Source organism: Gigantopelta aegis, chromosome 6 (assembly GCF_016097555.1).
Source record: "Gigantopelta aegis isolate Gae_Host chromosome 6, Gae_host_genome, whole genome shotgun sequence".
NCBI classification, from domain to species: domain Eukaryota; kingdom Metazoa; phylum Mollusca; class Gastropoda; order Neomphalida; family Peltospiridae; genus Gigantopelta; species Gigantopelta aegis.
The window spans coordinates 73,171,105-73,193,361 of record NC_054704.1 but is presented as its reverse complement, the minus strand read 5'-3'; the positions used below and the strand labels follow the sequence as shown (position 1 = coordinate 73,193,361).

Below are 22,257 nucleotides of genomic sequence, written 5' to 3'. Positions count from 1 at the left end.
TTTTCATATATTGCTCCGCTTAAAACACTATATCGACGAGATACCCAGTCGCGGAAATAAATTCATCACAAATGAAATGGACAGATGGGAGTGGACGGAAGGAGTTTTTCAAACAGGAGAATTTTTAATTGAACATCAAAGCGGTGTTGCTCTCTATGATGGAAATGAAAAAGTAAAATCCAAAATTACATTTGTATATTGGCCCACGTTTCCAACTCGGCAGTTGGAACTTGGAGTTTTGAGTCCATCATCTCAATCATTGTCAATGTTTGTAACAGTGAAAGTTTTTTTTTTTTTGTGAAAAACCAAGAAGTTTAATATTACAAACTTCTTTAGCTTTACACTTCATTTTCAGGATACCCCAATTTCAGTGCAATACAGATAATAATAATTTAGGTCTACATGTACATAACATATGCCAACTGACAACTAGTTCATCAATATAAACTCGAATGTTACAATGTAAGTGCACATTGAGCACTTACATTCGAGTTTATCTTGATGAACTAATCTAACAACATATCAGATGGAAACCTTTACCTTTGTTCAAGCATACATTCTTAGTCAAAATCTATACTAATCCAAAGGGACATAGAATGTGTGGTTCTTCTACATCCAAACCTTGTTACATACCCTATATGTAGCTGGTATTCAAAACTTGTGACACCATGTTTCAAACTTTTCTCAACCGAAATAGTGCAACAAATGGACACACAAACCAAAAATGTAAATCCCAATTGAAGTACTTGTGTAATTGGATATTTTGTTAAATACCAGTAGATTGAAAATGGAGTAGGGTTGGAACTTAAATTCTTGAAACAAGCAAATGGTTTATTTATGGACACATTTGTGTAGGCTTAAACTAATTTTGGTGAGTCAGTTGGTTGTTAGCACAAATATTTAATTTATTCCAGGCTTGTCAGCGTTATCTAATTAAAACACAAGGGCTGGTGAGTGGGAATGGGGATTAATGTGCTTCAAATTATGGAAATGGCAATGGTTTCATTGTTTGTTTTTTTAAAACTCTGATTCACTTTTGTTTTTGTTTTACAGACTTCATTTGAAAATGGTGTATTGTCTCTCACGACACACCGACTACTGTGGAAGGATCACATAGACAGAGTGAGATATTTTCCCTATTTTTTTTATTACATGTAGTGCCCTACCAGTCCAACCAGAGGGGACTATAGGTTTCATCTCCGTTCTTCTGTTTGTTTGTCCATTTGTCCCTCATATAGATTTTTCAGACTTTTTTTTCCAGAATGCCTAAAGATATTGAGATGAAATATTGGGTATAGCTTCACTATAGACTGTGACAGACCAAGTTTGACTTTCATTGCGATATACTAATTTTTCACAGTTTTATGGTCCTTTAATTTAGGATATACGGAAGAAAAAAAATCGTTTTTTTTTTTCTGCAATGATTCAGGATATTGAGCTGAATTTTTGTGTACATATTGCTTTATCATGTACTGTTATAAATCTAGTTTAACCCAGTAGACGACATGTATTGTGTTAGCAGTACTAAGAGTTCTTGTTAATTCTGTTTCTGTCAGGGTGTGGGATAGTGAGGTCAGGTCATGCTTCCCAGGAACTTATATTTTAAAAAAGAAAGTTTGCTTGAAGGCCAGAGTGGGTGTTTCAAGCCCACCAAAGCCTCATCTGTCTGTTTTCAAAGTTGAAATTATTAATAGAAGTGCTGCTCCACTTATTTTGAGATAATTAGCGTGTTGCATAATTTATAAAAATACAGTCTCTTATTTAAGTGAATTATAGTTTTTGTATTGTTATTTTTCAGAAATGTTGTATCGGTTTACCATTATCTGTTGTCATATATCTGGAAGAACAAGCATCAGGATTTGCCAAAAGGTGAAATATTATATTTGATCAACTCATAAAAGTTTTCCTACTCTGTCCACTAGCAGTACAGCCAGAGGGGACTATAGGTTTAGTCTCTGTCTGTTTGTCTGTTCGTCTGTCCCACATTTATTTTTACTGCCTTCCCCCTCCCTCCCGCAATGCCTCAAGATATTGTGTATAGCTTTATCATGTTCTGTTCTTGAACATAGAAGATACAAAAATTTGTATTCTGGACTTTTTCTCCACAATACTTCAAGTTATTGAGCTGACATTTTGTACTGTTAGTTTGACTTTCATGTTGATTTATTACCCATTTTTCACATAGAGTTATGGCCCTTGGACTTGGGAGATACAAGAATCTGTTGGGACTAGTGTTGCTTTAGCAGTACTCACAGAATGCTTTTTCTGACTTTTTTCTCCCCCCTAATTATAGTGGTGGGATGTACATGTAGCTCAGAGGTAGAGGCTTTCTCTCGGATGCAATAGGTAGTAGGATCAAACCCCTCAGCAAGTCCATTGAATATTTTTCTCATGAGTGTTTCATAGCTGGTATATCCAAGGCTACATTAAAAAAGACACCACTAGAGCACATTGATTTATTAATCATCGGCTATTGGATGTCAAGCATATGGTCATTGTGACACAGTCATAGAGAGGAAACCCGCTACATTTTTCTGTTAGTAGCAAAGGATCTTTTATATGCACCATCCATCAGATATTATAACACATACCACAGCCTTTAATATACCAGTCATGGTGCACTGGCTGGAACGAGAAATAGCCCAATGGGCCCACCGACCAAGGCTACATGTACAGTTAATGAAAGGTTTGTAAGGAACAATGTTGTGATTACATAAAACATTCTGTCCTGTCTGTGGGAAAGTTCGTATAAAAGATCTTTTTTGTCAGCAGGTTTTTCCTTAACGTTTTCGACCATAATCTTAGAAACCAAATAGCTGTAGCTTAAATGTACTAAGATGTGTTATCTTTTTTCTTTTTTAGTGCTAAAATTGTGGTGCATTTAAGTTCTCCACAGCCAAACAAGGCTTCTGGTCCCAAAACACACAGTCCATATAGCTACATCCGGCTGTCATTCCGAGAAGCTGGAGAAAGACAGGTAGGTCATGTTCTAAACCCCGTCTCAGTCTCCACAATAGCTGATGTATGTTTTGTGCTGGGGTGTCATTAAACCATTCATTCATTCATTCATTCATTCATTCATTCATTCCATCTCAGTCTCCACAAAAAGTATTGCATTGACAAATTAAAAAAAAAGCACTCTCTACCCACAGTGAACTGCTTCATCATGTCCAATTAATTGTTTTCTGGTGGTTTCACTTTCAAAATTGCAGAAACCCACAGTTTCCAAATTAAAATAAAATTAGGTTAACGGCAGGACTAGCCCTAGAACAGATTGGCAAAAGAATAATAAATTTATGTTTAGGAGAATAAATTAATCTTGGTAATATGGTTTCCTTCTTTGCTGAATATACCGGCCTCGGTGACGTCGTGGTTAGGTCATCGGTCTACAGGCTGGGTTCGGATCCCAGTCAAGGCATGGGATTTTTAATCCAGATACCAACTCCAAACCCTGAGTGAGTGCTCTGCAAGGCTGAATGGGTAGGTGTAAACCACTTGCACCGACCAGTGATCCATAACTGGTTCAACAAAGGCCATGGTTTGTGCTATCCTGCCTGTGGGAAGCACAAAATATCTCTTGCTGCCTGTAGTAAAAGAGTAGTCTATGTGGGACAGCGGGTTTCCTCTTAAAACCAGTGTCAGAATGACCATATGTTTGACGTCCAATAGCCGATGATAAGATAAAAAATTATTGTGCTCTAGTGGCATCGTTAAATAAAACAAACTTTACTTTTTCTTTGCTGAATACTTGTATTATATCTGTAACTGTAAAATGAAGATGTCTAATATGAGTACATTTTTTTTTAGCAATCCCAAGAAAGCTAACTTAATAAACAGTTAAGCTTAGTTACTAGAAAACAATAAAATAATAATGTATGTTAACTTTGTGGTTTTATTGCTCTCAGTTTCACAAAGCTTTTTTGGAGGAATTAAAGAACAGAAGATGGGAGAAGACAACTGAGCCGACACTTTCTGCAGCTGGCTTGGTAATTTGTTAAATCAATTAATCCAACAGTTTTTGTCTCAATAGCTGATATTGTTTTCACAATGAAACAAATTTAATTTATTGATGAAATAGTGTGGTATGGGTCAGCGATTGGAGCTGATCAATATATTATAAAACCTGCACCTCTGTCATAGCTAGTGCTGGAAGAGAAGAATATTCTGCCAAATTATCTGTTAAACTTCAAAGGCTACAGAAACTTGGTTATTTTACAACAAAGTATCAATCATAACATGAAATTATTTTGCCAAATTAAAACAAGACAATTGTGAATCGATTTTTAAAATGGTGAGTGGCGGCAGACTGATATATGAATGGTGTAAAAAATAACATGCCATCGTGTGAAATTCATGATAAGTGATGGCCGATAGCAGTATTGGTCAGAACTTTAAAAGTGATGGTCAGTCCCAACAAATACTGACCACTGTGAACAGAACCGTGCACCCTCCATCCCATTCGACCAGTGCTTTGTGATTGGTATATCAACAGTCAGTGAATGTGTTGTTCTGTCAGAGATGGAGAGAGAGGGGGGGGGGGGGGGGGGAGGGAGGGAGCAGGAAAAGAGAGAGTGTAGTGAGAGTATTTTTACATTCCCCTATACCACTAAGGTTTCGGGAAACATATATGAATGATCTTTTGCTGTGAAATAAAAGTAGTAGTCTTTGTGGTGACAGCATGTTTCTGCACTAATATTCGTGGCTTTTGGTCCTTCAAACGTGCATTGTCCTGTGAACTGATCATTCAGTTAGATGGTCAAAGTGGAAGGGAACAAAACAGTTGTCAATCATTATTAACAAGAACCGTAATATTTGTTATATTTTTTTTTATTATTATTATTATTTTTTTTTTTTTCAGCAACCAAGACACAGACCTGGTATTGTAGGGATAGAGAGATCAATTCAAGAAAAATACAAAGCGACAAGTAAACACATCTCTGTTGCCTTTGAAGATTTGAGTAAACTCATGGAAACGGTAAGCTCATTGTGGACTCATTGCTGCTTTTGATCTCCGTTGGTAGACCCATTGGGCTATTTCTCATTCCAGCCAGTGCTGCACAACTGGTGTAAGAAAGGCCATGGTATGTACTATCCTGTCTGTGGGATGGTGCATATAGAAGATCCCTTGCTGCTAATCGAAAAGAGTAGCTCATGAAGTGGTAACAGCGGATTTTCTCTCTCAGTATCTGTGTGGTCCTTAACCATATGTCCGACGCCATATAACCGTAAATAAAATGTGTTGAGTGCATCGTTAAATAAAACATTTCCTTCCTTCTTCCTCTGTTGCTTTAGAGTGAAGCTTAATTGTCTGTGTTTTAATTATTACAACTCAAAACCAATTATTGCATAGACTTCACTTGTCTGTCTACCATAGCACCATCATGAATAGAAAATGTAAGATTTATTCTCCCAATAATTGCATTTTTCTTCATTTCCAATAAATTGTTCCGAACATTCTGATGCAGTTAGATGTCAGGTTATGTATTCATGACAAGAGGAAACTCTTAGATTTAAATGAAAATTACATTTTCTCTTAGCAAAAATAGTGATTTAGTTCACCAGTTATTTCTTATTCAGAGACAATTTATTAGTAGTACCTTATTTTTTTCTTTATTTGATGTGTTTTGTTGTAAGAAAAGTAATGCTTTTTAATAATATATATGTTCATTTGTTCTTCAGTACATATTCTTATAGAATGAAACAAAAACAATTTATATTTGTTTTGGTCAAATGATAATGTTGTATTTTCAGGCAAAAGATATGGTAAATCTGTCCAAGAATATAGCTGCAAAGATCAAAGAGAAACAAGGGGACATAACTGAGGATGAGGTAATAAAACTGGTTATTTATTCAGAGATTAATTAACTTCCACAAGATATTCTCAACATTGTAGCATTAAATGCAGATAATTACAGATAATTAATATCGGAATTATATTTAAACAAGATATACTCGGTGTAGGAGCATTTAAAGCAGATATTTACAGATAATGAAGGAATGAATGTTTAATGACACCCCAGCACAAATACATCGCCTATTGGGTGTCAAACTATGGTACATGTAAATGAAAAAATACAGATAATGAATGATTTCAAGTTACACTCAATATTGAAGTTTTAAATGCAGATATATATACAGTCGGATCTTGTTACGACTGTCGTTACTACGACATTTACACCATCCGACCACAAATTGTTGGGAACAAAAGTACATCAATGTTATTCTGTTCATTACACCGGAATTCACACCTTCTGACACCGACGAAGCAAATTAGGAACAAACATGCATCCGACATCTGAAAACACTTCTTTACAACGACATTACATAATCACAGATGCCGTAGCATGTTTGCTATAGGATTAACTTCGAACAATCAATTCTACGTTTTATGACATTTTATAAATGACAGTGAATGCGCCTTGATTAATAATAATATATTTAATAATGGTCTGTGGTTGATCCCCATTGGTGGGCCTATTAGGCTATTTCTCATTCCAACCAGTGCATCATGACTGGTATATCTAATGCTGTGGTATGTGCTATCCTGTGTGTGGGATGGTGGATATAAAAGATCCCTTGCTACTAATGGAAAAAATATTGCAGGTTTCCTCTCTAAGATTGTCAAAATTACAAAATGTTTCACACTCAATAGCCAATGATTAATAAATCAATGTGCTCTAGTGGTGTTATTAAACAAAACACATTTTTATAATGACAATTTCGATAGAATGACAATTTCGATAGAATGACAAGTTCGATAGAACGACAAAGTTACCCAAGGACGAACATGGTCGTTGTAACCAACACGGTCTGACTGTATATACAAATTATGAATGCTTTCAAACTTCTATTTAAAACACAGTAATGATACACCTGTATTGAGGAATGATAAAAATGTTTTGTGTTTTTTTTTTTTTTGTAGACAATAAAATTCAAGTCGTACTTGCTGAGTATGGGAATACCTAACCCAGTAACTCGCGAGACCCATGGTACGGGTGACAAGTACTATTCTAGTCTCGCTCGCGAACTGGTCGCTGTCTTGGAGAAACCTATAGAGGTAGTAATTGCCATGGTTACAGTCTACATTTTAAAGTTTAAAGTAGACGAATAACATTACATCTTTAAAGTGCAATTAACATTTAAAATTATAGGGCCAAATTCATAAAGCCTTTTTTTTTCTTTCTTTCTTTTTTTTCAAACATTAGAGTTTAACTTTAAGCATTGTAAATGTATGCAGTTACATGCTTGTAAGACTAAAACAGACTTCATAAATTCGTAAATATAATTGGTAATGACTTAAAGGAATTATTTAATATCTAATGAAATAAAAATTAAATTAGGAAACTTTTAATGTACATTTAAAACTTAAAACCTACAGGTTATGGGGAATTATCTTTTTAATCATAGGGTGTATGGGTGAGATGGTTAAAATGTCTTGAGGTCCTACAGTTTCTTGTTTTTGTTTTTGTTAAAGTTGTGGAGCAAATAATCTCACATATTGATGTTTTCAGGAGTGTGGTGGTATGATGACACTAACTGATGTGTACTGTAGAGTTAACCGAGCTCGTGGCATGGAGGTGAGTTTGCCCACTGTCTGTCTGTCTGTCCTACAAGTAGTTTTCCGGATGTTTTTTTTTAGAAAGCCTTGAGATATTGTGTATAGCTTTATCATGTACTGTTACAGATCAAGTTTGACTTTCATGGCGATTCACGCATCTTTGACGGAGTTATGGCCCTAAATGTGTTGTATTTTTAACAAGAAATACCTAGCCACAATCTAAATGTAGGCTGTTTAACAGATAACTTGGCCTGTCCCACTTTCTAATGATGTGAATTAGCTTTGTGTGTGTTATTCTGTGTTTGTTGCCTGGAAAACAATGTAATTAAGCAATCACATTATGCTTTGTTTAAAAATTATTGTGTTAACAGAAGTTAATTTAAATTGTCTAAATATCAATGTAAAATTTAGAAGTATCGATACCAATACCATGCATTACCTAAGGTGAGTGTCACTGGTAAGCATTTATTTGGCATACATGTACAACAGGCTTTTTTGGGAAGGTAAATGTTTTGGAAAATAATGGATTAAAGCAACAAAAATGCTCTGTTGTGCATTTGTTTCAAGTACTCTTTAAATTATATGAATTTTAATTATCATAATGGGCAGTGCTGCAGATGTACATGAAAACTATGTCAGAATTTTATATTATATGATTTTATATTGAGAATATAATTATGAACCAATTACTGTTGAATTCATGTCAATACATCCATTGTAATATCATTACAGTTACTGTCTCCTGAAGATCTGTTGCATGGCTGTGAACTAATGGAATTGTTACGCTTGCCAATCAGGTAATTATTCTAGCACTGGGTTAGGTTTTCGTCTCGGCAGCATCAAAATGCATTGTGATTTATTTTTACATTGCTTATTCTGACCCCAGACACATAGTGTGTTGTGTTCTCTCTTTATTATGGTTAAAAATATCTAGGTTCATATCAAAGTGATATGTGTCTTTAGAACATCTAGTGGGACGTAACACTTTGACGTCATACGATGATATCATCGATTGGTGCATTACAACCTTACTGGAATGTTAGCCAAACGAGATGAGTGATATAAATTAAAATTAATTATTGGTTATAAATAGGATATTAAACTCGCTACGATTTCGTATCATGTTTATGTCTCTCGTAAAATAATTTTCATTGTCAGTTGATCACTGAAAATTATTTCACTTGGGAAAGAAGGAAATGTTTTATTTAACGACGCACTCGACAAATTTTATTTACGGTTATATCAGGCATCAAAATAAGCATTGCGTCTGGTAACCCATTTACAGGTTATCAGAAAATATAGCCTAGATTACCGCAACTATATGAAAGTTAGAATTGAATTCCTGTTACTACTACTAATTTTAACGCTAAAACACGGACGTTCTGAAATTGTATCGGTGTGCATGAACATTGGTACAAGAAACAGATTTATCTAGTGGGCACTGCTTAACCGCGGATTGCCGAAATTGCTTGCAATTGCACAAGTGCACATGAACATTGGTGCAGTTTCGTACGAGAAAACGAAATGTGGAAGTAAATTCATCCAGTGGACACTGCTTAAATGCGGAATGACTATAATTGCTTGCAATTGCACAAGTGCGTGCAAACATCAATGCAATTCCTTACGAGAAAATTAAATGCTGTACATGTGGTAACCTCCCAGTAACATGAACGACCGTTCTTGACTTATTTCGATGCCTGTATATGATGTCAGACATATGGTTAAGGACCATACAGATATTGAGAGAGGAAATCTGCTGTCGCTACTTCATGGGCTTCTCTTTTCGATTAGCTGCAAGGGATTTTTCATATGCACCATACCACAGCCTTTGATATATCAGTCATGGTGCACTGGCTGGAGCGAGAAATAGCTCAATGGGCCCATCGATGGAGATCAATCCCAGACCGACCGCGCATCAAGAGAATGCTTTACCACTGGGCTATGTCCCACCCCTATTTCACTTAAGAGATAAGCTTGATACAAAATTGAACTTGTTTAATATCCTATAAATATAATGAACTCTACAGGACTATACTAAAATTCCAAATAGCCAATCACAAGATTTGTTTTTTAATCTATTTTGAAATTCAAGTGTCATACTGAAAAGAAATTTGTTTTAGCAGGGCTAGCTCTGGCACTCACCAAAATTGCGAATTTTGAAAACAGTTAGCAAATTTTATTTTAGTTTGGCGAAATAATTTCATGTAATAATTGACATTTTTTAGAAAATAACTGACAATTTTTTAAGTTTTAATAAACAATTTGGTGAATAGTTTTGCTCACTCAGGGTCTTTGAAAATGATTAAACGTAGCTAATTAAAAAAAATTATTAGCTAAATATTACATGTTGTAGTTACACTTTTGTTTACAAATTAGCAGTGAGCTACATGTATGTTGGCAATGGGCAGGTTGAGACCTGGTTCAGTTTCAGAACGTTTTCTTCATGGTTGCGAGTTATGTTTACTATTGTTGATTAGATATTATGCATCAGGAGCCAATTTCACAAAACATAAGTTGACGTCTGCAAATAGCAGTTATACCGGTGTAACAGCCCAAAATATACCCCCGCCAAACTATACCCAGGGTTAAAGTGGGGGAGCCTGTTTTATACCCCTAACCCTCATTTTTTATTACTAACCTGTATACAAAATAAATAAATAATAATAATAAACGCCTTAAAAGAAAAGCAACTGAGCTATATTCTGGGCTAGCCTGTTTTATGCCCCAGGGTATATTCTGGGCTAGTCCAGTTTATACCCCGGGTATAGTTTGGCGGGGGGTATATTTTGGGCTATTACACCTAGTCATACGTTTATGTGTGTTTGGCATCTATTTCACACCGAACATTACATCATTATGGAGGATCAAGCATTTTAAGGACAAAAGAAAATGAAATATGTGTACTTCTAACTGTATTTATTATACTATGATGGTAATAAGAATTGTGGTTTAGTCGTAAATTTATGTTTGCGTGCAAAATCAGGCTTACGATGTTTTGGTAAATTGGGCCCTGAAATTTAAATGTTTATTTTTTTGTAATCTTAGATTGCGGACCTTCGACAGTGGTGTCATGGTGTTGCAGATCCAGACCCATAATGAGGAGGAAGTGATAACTAAGACAAGTAAACAGGTATGTTGAAAAAGAATTTAAATTTGTTTTTTATTTAACAATTTGCTTTTTTTACATCATCAGTAGAAGAACTAAACGGAAATCTTGACATGTTGGGGGGAAAAAACGACCACTCCAAGAAACTGTACCATCAATAGACAACATAGTCAACTGGTCTTGTGCAAAATGTCTCTGTTTTGTATTGCATACCGGGACTTTTCCTGCTATTCAAGTTCAAAAAGGGTGATCTTTTGTTTTTAATCATCCGATTTGTTCAGATATATTTCTTTGTCAATAAAAGCAAAGAAAACCCCCAGTAATTTGTCAGTTTATGTACTGTTCATTTTGTAATAAAACGTCTTATTAACAGCATTTTTCTTATTACTTTTCTGGGTTATGTTTGTAAACTAATATAACTAAAAAAAAAAAAAAAAAAAAAAAAAAAAAAAAAAAAAAAAAAAAAAAATATATATATATATATATATATATAAATAATAATAATCCACATATGCTTAAAGGCATATTGTCACAGGCCACTGACCTATTTAATGATCTAACAAAGTATTACCTGAACATAAATAATTTGATTTGTCCCTAAATGTACTTTATTCAACCATCTTCATAACCACCATACTCCATTTATTAATGATATTTTGTAAAAATAATTGAATTATGGCAATGGTCCATAATTCAAAAACTAAAATTGCAGAGAGGGATGACATGGATTTCACTCCATCATGGTTCAGTTACGGTGATGCAATAGCTACATTTCGTTTCCAACAATTAATGTAATTTTTAGTTATTATCCATTTTTTAGAGAAATAAGGACCTTAAATCCGTGACAGTATGCTTTTAATTTAGACATGTTTACATGTAAAACCCCACAATATATTGTATTCTAAGGTGGAGGAGAGAGTCTCTTTGACTGCAGAAGAACTGGCACAACTTGTAGGAGTATCAGTTATTTTAGCAAAGGAAAGGTATGTCCATGTTTTTTCTTCATAACATATTCTTTTTTCTTTTTGAAAAACAAAATAAAAGTCTGATCATTCAATATTGTATTTGTAAATAATAAAACTGCACAACTGATGCATGAACAAAACAATAGTCTTAAGTGCATGCAATGCTTTTAAACAGGTTTTTGATTGGGTGTTTTATGCAACAATAATGACAATGGAGTTGAATACCATTATATTTTTACATGTCCATATTTTAACCAACCCAGACTTCAATATATACCGAAATATTATTGATCCAACCCAAATACTTATAAATTTCACAAATTATTTAATTGTTAAAAAAACTGGTGTCCTTCGAAAACTTGCAATATTTTGTAAACATATTATGAATATTTTCAAGCCCTCCAGCTCATAGCTTTATTGTATTATTATTACGTATCCAAGCCCAATCCAATTATTTATAATTATATTTGTATGTTTGTTTTATTTATTCACAATTATGTGAATAGTACTCTGTCATCTTGTTAAAATGTATGAATTGTTGTATTATATATTTGTTCCTCATACGCTGTGGATTACGGCCTGAGAGAAATAAAGGTTCATTTCAGTTCAGTAACCATTAATAACAAATTCTTGATGTTGTTGGGTTTTTTCTTCTGCAGGTTGCTTTTAACAGAAAAAGTTGGTGGTGTCTGCAGAGATGAAACGGTGGAAGGACTTCGGTTTTATCCTAATTATTTCTTAACTCGAGTGACATAACGAGACAATCATGTGTGACTACAAGCAAGCCTTAGTTATCATAAGCCTGAGGGAGAAGGCTTAGTTAATCATAAACCACAGGAGCAAAACCTTGATTTGTTATTATTCTGACTGGAAAAGCCATGGGTTATCATGAACCAGAGGCAGAAGCCTTGGTTTTTTGTAAACTTAAAGTGGAAACCTTCGTTTACCATGATCTCGGGGTAGAAAGCCTTGAGGGAAAACATAACGTGATGCGATAAAACTGAGGGAAAACGTTGGATGTTTCCATAAACTTGAAGGAAAAGTAATGTATTTCCACAAACCTAAAGGAAAAAGTCATGTGTTTCCATAAACTTGAGGGAAAAAATCATGTGTTTCCATAAACTTGAGGAAGATATCCAAGGATTATCATAAACCAAAAGGGAAAAACCTTGGTCACTCATAACCCTGATAGTGATATATCAAAGCACAAGTCATCATAAACCTCAGAGGACATACGGGCCATGTTCAGCCAGACCGAGTGGAACATCATTGATCAAATTCAGTTAAATAATATACCTTCTCTCTATACACATATAAACATGCTAGAAATATTTTATTCATGTTAGATATGATGCAGCCATTTATGCTGATAAGAACATAAACTGATTGGACTACTAGTATAATGGCACTTTCAAAAATGTATCTTTCCAGCTACATTTTTAGATATGGGTGTGATAGCTTAATAATATGTAAATATTATAATAAAATATAAAATATTTTTACCCATGTTATTACTTTGTTTATTTATGTTGGTGGTATTTTAAGTTTTAATGATTAAATAGTTATAGGGTGTATACTACCAAATCAAATCCCATAGACGACAATAGTAACATGTGGCTAAAACTCCTACATGCAGCGTATCAATCAACATAAACACCACAGATATAAATACTACCACCCCTCACCCTTAAAGTGAATTGGAAAAAATTGGGGGTCAAGCTGCTCATTTCTGAGATAACGGGTAGCGTCTATGGCTACCCTAGTTCCGCACAAAATTAGAGTACCTTTTTTTACAGGTGCCCCATACATGTTTCAAGTACAAGGCTACTTGACACAGTGGTACTGGATGAAATAAAATTGCATACGTTTTTTGCCCAGATAAAACTTCTCTTTTTTACAACCAACACACTCACAATTATCACCAACACAGGACTTGTGGTGTTCACTTCTCAGCCGGAAGTTATTTGGTTTAGTACTACCTATAACATGTGTCCTTTATTTTTATATGTCTGTTTCTGTGTGAGGAGGGATTTAGCGTACTAGGCTAAAAAGTAAGGTAGGTAGTGCATTTCCTGAGGTCTTTGGGTTGTAGGTTCAAAACTCCTTAGCATACCCATTGTGTTTTTTCTGTCTCAACCAGTGCCACACAATTGTTATATTAAAGGATATGGTATGTGGTGTGGGAAAATGCATGTAAAAGATCCCTTGCTGCTAATAGAAAAATATTGTGGTTTTTTCTCTGAAGACTCATGTCAGAGTTATCAGATGTTTGACATCCAAGAGCCGATGATTACTTAATGTGTTCTGTGGTGTTAAATTAAACAAACTAACTGTTTCGTGTATGTGTGTGTTACATGTTTTGTACAGAAGTGCCAACAGATTATATGCATATTGAAGGAGGTCTCATTGGCATCAGTACAAAATGTGCAAAGTGTTGTCAGATTGCTTTTATCACTAAGATCGCCTTAAGCACATACGGTAGTTATGCACATACGGTAATCGTAGCGCTAAGATTGCTTCGTGGAACGGGGCCCAGGGGCTTATTTCACTGAAGATCGTAAGTTTACGTCTGCTACTAGTAGTTATACCGGCCGTGCGTTTATAAATGTTTGGCATCTATTTCACACAGAAAATTGCATCATTAAGGAAGATGGAGCATTTTAAAGACAAAGGAAAATTAAATATGTGTATTTCTAACTATATATGTTGTACTATAATAGTAATAAGAATTGTGGTTTAGTCGTAGATTTACGTTTACGTGCAAAACTAGGCTTACGATGTTTTGTGAAATTGGGGCCCAGCCACTTACGGCATTCCAGTAGTCCATAACATTCGATTCTTGAACGTGTGGACTTGGACTGCACACAGGCGTGTATTTTGTATGTATATGATTCGACTGAGGTCGCACTTGACAATCCACAACAGTTAAAAAATTTGTCATGTCCTTGCCCATTGGAACATATTCTATGCAGGTCCTGCATTGTGCAATTGATAGTGTGACTGTGAGGCAAGGATATTTCCAGCCTTCAGAGCATAGTAATGGGGTGGGGGGTGGGGGTGGAAGTGAGAGAATGGTCCTCATGGTTACATGTTCTACTGCTCCTGTCTGCAGAAGTCAACACAATTGGTATATCCTCGCCCAGGCATTAGAACATTTGTTTCTCCATGGGGCGGGACGTAGCACAGTGGTAAAACGATTGCTTGATGCGTGGTCTGTGTGGGATCCATCCCCCATCAGTGGGCCCCTGGGGTTATTTCTCGTTCCGGCCAGTGCGCCACGATTGGTATATCAAAGGTTGTGGTATGTTCTATCCTATCTGTGGGATGGTGCATATAAAAGATACCTTGCTGCTAATGGAAAAATGTTGCAGGTTTCTCTCAAAGATTATATGTCAGAATTGCCAAATATCTGACATCCAATAAATAATGTACTCTGGTGATGTCGTTAAACAAAAACTTCTCTTTTTGTTTGTTCATGTAATATGTGTCTGTACACATGCTGTGGGATCGCGGCCGTGCTATTCTGAATGGTGTGACCACACACATTAGAGTTTAGTAACTGGCCATGGTGATGCAAAGGCCGTGGTATGTACTACCCTGTCTGTGGGATGGTGCATATAAAAGATCCCTTGCTGCTAATCAAAAAGCGTAGCCCATGAAGTGGCGACAGCGGGTTTCCTCTCTCAATCTGTGTGGTCCTTAACCATATGTCTGACGCCATATAACCGTAAATAAAATGTGTTGAGTGCGTCGTTAAATGAAACATTTCTTTCTTTGGTGATGCAATTGTTAAAACTTTGGATATAAAAAAAGTTTGTTTTGTTTAACGACACCACTTGAGCACATTGATTTATTAATCATCGGCTATTGGATGTCAAACATAGGTCATTTTGATATAGTCATAGAGATGAAACCCACTACATTTTTTCATTAGTAGTAAGGGATCTTTTATATGCACCATCCCACAGACAGGATAGCACATACCACGGCCGTTGGTATACTAGTCGTGGTGCACTGGCTAGAGCGAGACCGACCGCGCATCAAGCGAGTGTTTTACCACTAGGCTACATCCATTGGATAGAAGACAGGTACTATGTTCCCACCCAAAGAGTTTCAACACCAAACGGGTGCAGGAACTAGTTCATTTGGCAGAGCACTCTACACAGTTCCTTGGATCGAAGGATCGATTCCCCTCGAAGGACACATTCTTTGATTATTTCCCCCCATCTCAACCAGTGTCCCACAACAATGGATGTGATGTCCCGTCTGTGAGAGAAAATCCGTTATTGCTAACGTAAAAATGTACCGGATTTTGTGTCAAAAATTACAAAAAGGAAATCTCAAAATATTATTTTTAAAGGTCCATTAAGACAAAGATATTGTACTTTTAGTCCCTACGACAAGTAACATTTTCCGTCTGTAAAGAACTGCTTTTTGGACACTTATGCTGCTAATCTCAAAATGTACCCATGTCACACTAATGTCACACTAAAACACTAATGTCAGGCTAAATGAGTACACTGAAATGTTGGTCACTTTTCCTGTACACATGTACTCTTATTAAAAAACAACAACTATCGAATGATTCTGTATTTGAATTCATGATTTTCTCAGTTCATTGCTGAAGACGGTCTTTATGGTATTGGGCAATTATCTTGGATTACGGTGTTGGGTAATGTCAAAATGCACGTTGGACCTCAGAAACGTCTTTATGACCTCTTAAAAACATAAGAAAACGATATATTACAATTAGCTATATTTTGTTTCACATACATACGTTTAAGCCGCCATATTGGATTTCCGCCATACTGGGGGGTTTTTGGCTACAAAAACGTACTCGTTCAGCCAAAAAACCCACTATAAATGACATATTAAAAGACATTATAAACAAAATGAACATATAGTGAAAAATCCACATTTTTCTTTTCTGTACCGAAGTGGGGATGGGGGTACAATTTCAGTGATATGTACAACTGTGTTAAGGACATCGAAAATCAAAACCAGAAACATTTGTTTTATCTTAGTTTCTATACTAGTTCCATATATTTTGAAGGTGTCCTCACTTTACAATTAAGAACGTTGTAAAGTAATTAACAACCCACTACCCTCCCATGTGGGAACAATATAATATTTAGTCATGATTACCTTAGACGCATAGCTACCCTAAGTTGATCTTAGGGTTAAGATCGCTTCGTGGAACGGGGCCCAGGACAGTCAAACTTCACTCCCACTCTCATTAAGAATTCCGTGGGATAACATTGTTTTTAGTAACAGCAACGTGACTTTCGTTTTCAAATATTTTCATTGCATTTAACTGCGACAGATGTATGTTGTCCAGTCAGTGATGTCAACATGGGTATATCACTAGGTACGTCTTTACACCAGTCTGATTATCCATGTTCAAACATTACAGGTACTCTCTGTAAACCGACAGTGAGTTCACGATGCCTCACCACTTAACTTCTAAATCTTGTTTTAGTTTTACACGTACATGTGTACTTGTACTCACACACACAGAGAGAGAGAGAGAGAGAGAGAGAGAGAGAGAGAGAGAGAGAGAGAGAGAGAGAGAGAGAGAGAGAGAGAGAGAGAGAGACAGACAGACAGACAGACAGACGCACAAACACACAGATAGAGAGAGACAGACAGACGCACACACACACACACACACATCCATGCGAGATATGCGGTAGAGCCATATGGAACGGGATCTCTTTTGAGGGGAGGAGGAAGGGGGGGGGGGGAAGCTGATTTGGGCCCGAATTAAATGAATATGCTTGATAACAACGTTTATTCACATTTGTAGTACATGTAATTACTACCAAACAGCTATATAGAGAGTTTGAAAAGAATCGCGACGTATTTTTACATGGTATACAATTAATAATTTATAATATTGTTGTGAAAGGTTTTTAGAACAGCTCAATTTGTCCTCTTTTCTCCATCTCAACCAGAGATCCACGATTGATATATCAAAGTGAAAATTTGTTCTATTTAACGACACCATTAAAGCACATTGATTTTGATATATTATGATGGCTTTGGCGCCTTTAATGCCGACTGAAGCCAAAGGGTTAAAATACACGGAACAAGAACTGTGCACATCAAAATTCTTCTCCGACTCTGTCTGTTTGCTGTTTGTAGAATATATTACACCTTAGGTGTCAAAAACGTTTTACAATTACACGCGTCCTCGTGGAGATACAGTTTAGCCAATTACAGAACACTTCCTTTTCACACCAGTCTCCCCCTCTCACCTCCAGAAAGTATATAACCTTCATGCCAGTGAAACTTTGCCTTTTACCCCTCCGTCTGAGTTTGTCATTAAACACGCCATGCATTTACAAATTGCAACCTTGCTTTTGCTATGTGTAGCTGGAATATCCTGTATGAGGTACGGTGGAAACCGAACTCCTCCACGTGGGCTAAGCAAGGATCCGCTTTGGTGGATGTCGAAAGGTGATTTCACTGACGACTCCAGACAAAGACCCGATGTGCCGCCATTTCCAATTAACAGACCTTCGAGACCTTCGAGGCCTTCGAGACCTTCTAGACCTTCTAGGCCTTCTAGACCTTCACGACCCTCTAGGCCTTTTAGACCTTCAAGACCACGACCAAATAGGACTAATGCCAATGGTAAGGAACTATAGCTGCATGTGAACATTTTGGTTTTTTAATATTGCAGGAATTGTGCTGATAGTAATTCATGTGGTTTACGACACAGTAATTTTTTTCTGTATAAATTTATATTCAACTATAGTCGCACGTCTGTGGTCATTCTGATATGTACCGATGCTTGTGAAGATTAGTCCCCACTGACATCACGCGCGCGTGTGTGTGTGTGTGTGTGTATGCATGCGAGCGTTTCCATGCATGCATATGTAACAGGAGTTAGGATATTATACGAGTGTTGGATTTCTTATTGTAGCATATAGGCATATATCATTTTTATTTATTATGTATTGGTCACCAACATGTAAGTTCAAGTGCGATGATCATATGGGTGGAAATTTGAGGGCCAAAAGAGACATGCTCCGCCTCCGCCCCCTCGAAAACATATATTTCGTGAATATACCTATATTATTCTCTCTCTCTCTCTCTCTCTCTCTCTCTCTCTCTCTCTCTCTCTCTCTCTCTCTCTCTCTCTCTCTCTCTCTCTCTCTCTCTCTCTCTCTCTCTCTCTCTCTCTCTCTCTCTCTCTCTCAGACTCTCTGTGTTTCTCTCTCTTAATATTTTGAATTGGGTGCCACAATATAGTTTTAAAATGGCATTCATTTGCAGAAAGAAACCGATGTCGCATGCTAGCTGTACGAGGGATCTGCCAATTTTACTCTTCCTGTTTCAATGACGACGTGGCCAACTGCCAGGTGAAACCAGTGCTGGAACAATACTGCAGAAACTCACTCGAAAAACAGTCAGAATTTGATAGACTGGTAATTAAACATTATTACTGTAATAATTAAATACATTTGTTATGAAAATGGGATACATCCTTTGTATTTACTCATATATATATGCCTCTATACTATTAATTCAAGACGTTGGGGTACCATATATTGAACTTTATAAATTCAGTAACCATGTGAATATGCGACGTATAATATATTATAGATACCACGTATACTAGTAAATTATTGTTATATTTAACCATTTAAGTACTATGCATGCATGTACCTTTATTGCGTCTTTCCCTCTCCATTTCTATATCTCTCCCCACCCCCACCCCCATTTCTCTCTTATTCTCTCGCTCCATAATAAAATTCTACTCTTTATCTGGGTCTTTGACTCTCTCTCTCTCTCTCTCTCTCTCTCTCTCTCTCTCTCTCTCTCTCTCTCTCTCTCTCTCTCTCCATGTTCAAATTTTTAAGTACATTCACAGGGTCTCAGATATATTGATAGCGTCAGGAGATGTCAAACTAGAAATCTATGGAAGGGCACAAATTCCAGGAACTGTCAGGAAGTGGACAAGCTATCGCTTCAGACACTCATAGAGAAAGACAACTCTGGCAAGACCTGTTTTGACCAGCCTCAGTTCTGTGACGTCATTGCAAACGAAGAAAACTGCCGCGCCCTCTTTCACATATTCGGTCTATCAGAGCCTGCTGTCATGGATCTTTCAACGCGGTAAGTTGAATTTATGTTTTATTAAAGCTATATGCAACGACAGTTATATATATATATGTTCATTGGACGGGGTGGGGTGGGGGGTGTCTTTGGGGGGGGGGGGGGGTAGATAGTAACATAAAAGGTTTCTAGTTTCCATGAAAAATTACTAGTCTCACATCACCACCAATTATTGGATGGAGTTGACCATTAGATATGTAATATTTGTAGCCAGTCCTGAGAAAACAAAGGCCCGAAAATACACAGAAGCTGGGTCTGGTGCATAGCATATGTTCTATGTCGTTTGCTGCCAGATCTATAATTATATATAGTTCGCCAGCATAGGCGCGGTATCATTCCAGTTTGGATGATTCTACCAAGAGCCGAAGCTTCTGCTGGTATAGCTTTCCAGGCATGCAAGTTACCTTAAAATGTCAAGTAATAGACTATGAGATACAATTTACTGTGCTTTGGTGTCTTTTTATTTAGCCAGATAAAATACCGTTTTAGTATAACAGGAATTTACTCTGAATTTTGTTAATTCAGCTGGTTTAAAATCCCCGCTTTTATGTAGCTGGAGAAAACTATTACTGTGCCTTGATTCTGTGGGGTTTTTTTTACCGAACGACCCCATCCCTGTTAGACCTACTTTAGGATAAATACAGCCCTGCTAGCGTTAATGTTTCTTCTTGACGTAATCTCATTCACAAATCAACTGGTTTTCAATTATGTTTCTTGAGGAATGCTCTGTGCGTCAGAACTGGGGTTGGGTTGGGTGGGAGACAGAGAATATGTCTTACGTCCGTTAGATTTATCTTATGTTTAAAAACATAATTAAAGAGCATAAACCAATAGCAAATCTTACCCATATAAACCTGAACTACCTGAGATCTACGTGTAGGCTTATGTCTGGTTCTTAAAATAACATACAGGGCCCAATTTAACAAAACATCGTGAGCCTAGTTTTGCACGTAAACGTAAATCTACGACTAAACCACAATTCGTATTACTATTATAGTACAATTTGTTTTATTTAACGACGCCACTACAGCACATTGATTTTTTATCTTATCATCGGCTATTGGACGTCAAACATATGGTCATTCTGACACTGTTTTTAAGAGGAAACCCGCTGTCACCACATAGGCTACTCTTTTACGACAGGCAGCAAGGGATCTTTTATTTGCGCTTCCCACAGGCAGGATAGCACAAACCATGGCCTTTGTTGAACCAGTTATGGATCACTGGTCGGTGCAAGTGGTTTTACTCATTGAGCAGGGTTTGGAGTCGGAATCTGCATTAAAAATCCCATGCATCGACTGGGATCCGAACCCAATACCTACCAGCCCGTAGACCGATGGCCTAACCACGACGCCACCGAGGCCGGTACTATTATAGTTAAACAAATATAGTTTAATTGTCTGTTGTCCTTAAAATACTCCAACTGCCGTAATGATGTAATTTTCTGCGTGAAATGGACGCCAAACACGTGCAAACGCACGACCGGTATAACTGCTAGTAGCAGACGTAAACTTACGATGTTTAGTGAAATGGGTCCCTGGACCTTTTTTGTTTTCAGATTGTTCGACTACTTCCTCGAGTTGTCGCAGCAATGCAGTGAAGACGTTCAGCTCATATTCTTTGAGAATTTCTTCAAGAAACTAAGTACTACTACCACTACCACCCCTACCACACCGGTGCCGACCACGAGAAGGATGATGATGATGATGGGAAGAAATGGCGATTAAGTTGCACTAATACTGTTTTAGGTTCTCAACGTTATTTTAGAAAACTTAAACGGTATCTGAGAATGTTATTGTGGGTTTTTTCTAAAAATCAATAAAACCCAGTTTGTTAAAATATTTGTATATGTCTTCTTGTATATCACATGCTACAAATAAAATCCATAATGACAAACGATAGTAGGTTCAACACCTTTTAAGATCCCCTGCTGCTAATGGGAAAATGTAGCGGGCTTCCTCTAAGGAATTACCAAATGTTTGACATCCAGTAGCAGATGCATCTTATACCAATGCGCTCTAATGGTGTTGTTAAACAAAACAAACGTTAACATGCATTTTGTTTTTTCGCGATATATTATTTTTGTACGTAGGCGTAAGGGATCCTATTTTTGTAGGGGGACAGGCTGATTTTTGCCCGAATTAAACAAAAGTGCCCGAATAAGGATTACAACCTGTATTCGTATTAACATTACTGCCAAACAGTTATATAGGGTAGCAAACGAATCGCCGCGCATTTTTATATGGATTACAACTAATATTGTGGGTGGAATGATGGAAATATATGGTGAAAAGTATTCGGGCCAGCGCATTTTGCCAGAATTTAAACACTGAATATATCGGTTGATTTAAAAAGTCCAACCTTTTTGAAGCTGAAATGTGAAAAAAATACAGAATATATATATATTTACAAAACGGGTTTATGTTTGTCATTGATGGCACAATGTCTATTTTGATGCATGCTTTACTTTTAAAATGGCGCATGTTTAAAAAACAACAACCCCC

At 36.6% G+C, this 22,257-nt stretch overlaps 2 protein-coding genes across 2 annotated transcripts; both read left to right on the top strand.

Annotated features, from left to right (window-relative positions):
• The first annotated feature begins 55 nt into the window (after positions 1-55).
• Positions 56-13,127, top strand: LOC121375018 (vacuolar protein-sorting-associated protein 36-like). Its single transcript, XM_041502214.1, has 13 exons — positions 56-172; positions 1,054-1,122; positions 1,799-1,869; positions 2,863-2,977; positions 3,906-3,986; positions 4,859-4,975; positions 5,752-5,829; positions 6,923-7,057; positions 7,512-7,577; positions 8,291-8,355; positions 10,604-10,688; positions 11,571-11,647; positions 12,289-13,127. Exons 1-13 carry the CDS (start codon positions 77-79, stop codon positions 12,383-12,385), a joined length of 1,152 nt encoding a protein of 383 aa, XP_041358148.1. The 5' UTR covers positions 56-76; the 3' UTR covers positions 12,386-13,127.
• Positions 13,128-17,772: 4,645 nt separating this feature from the next.
• LOC121373973 lies at positions 17,773-21,592 on the top strand. The gene is made up of 4 exons (XM_041500830.1): positions 17,773-18,265; positions 18,911-19,062; positions 19,509-19,753; positions 21,312-21,592. Exons 1-4 carry the CDS (start codon positions 17,965-17,967, stop codon positions 21,478-21,480), a joined length of 867 nt encoding a protein of 288 aa, XP_041356764.1. The 5' UTR covers positions 17,773-17,964; the 3' UTR covers positions 21,481-21,592.
• Positions 21,593-22,257: the final 665 nt, after the last annotated feature.

What these genes read in the sequence shown, in the direction of transcription:
- LOC121373973 (XM_041500830.1), top strand. Translation starts at nt 17,965, where the DNA reads ATGCATTTACAAATTGCAACCTTGCTTTTGCTATGTGTAGCTGGAATA. An exon ending in AAATAGGACTAATGCCAATG is followed by an intron (nt 18,266 to 18,910) that starts GTAAGGAACTAT and finishes ATTCATTTGCAG; the next exon opens with AAAGAAACCGATGTCGCATG. An exon ending in AGTCAGAATTTGATAGACTG is followed by an intron (nt 19,063 to 19,508) that starts GTAATTAAACAT and finishes GTACATTCACAG; the next exon opens with GGTCTCAGATATATTGATAG.
- LOC121375018 (XM_041502214.1), top strand. Translation starts at nt 77, where the DNA reads ATGGACAGATGGGAGTGGACGGAAGGAGTTTTTCAAACAGGAGAATTT. An exon ending in GGGACATAACTGAGGATGAG is followed by an intron (nt 5,830 to 6,922) that starts GTAATAAAACTG and finishes TTTTTTTTGTAG; the next exon opens with ACAATAAAATTCAAGTCGTA. An exon ending in TCTTGGAGAAACCTATAGAG is followed by an intron (nt 7,058 to 7,511) that starts GTAGTAATTGCC and finishes TGATGTTTTCAG; the next exon opens with GAGTGTGGTGGTATGATGAC.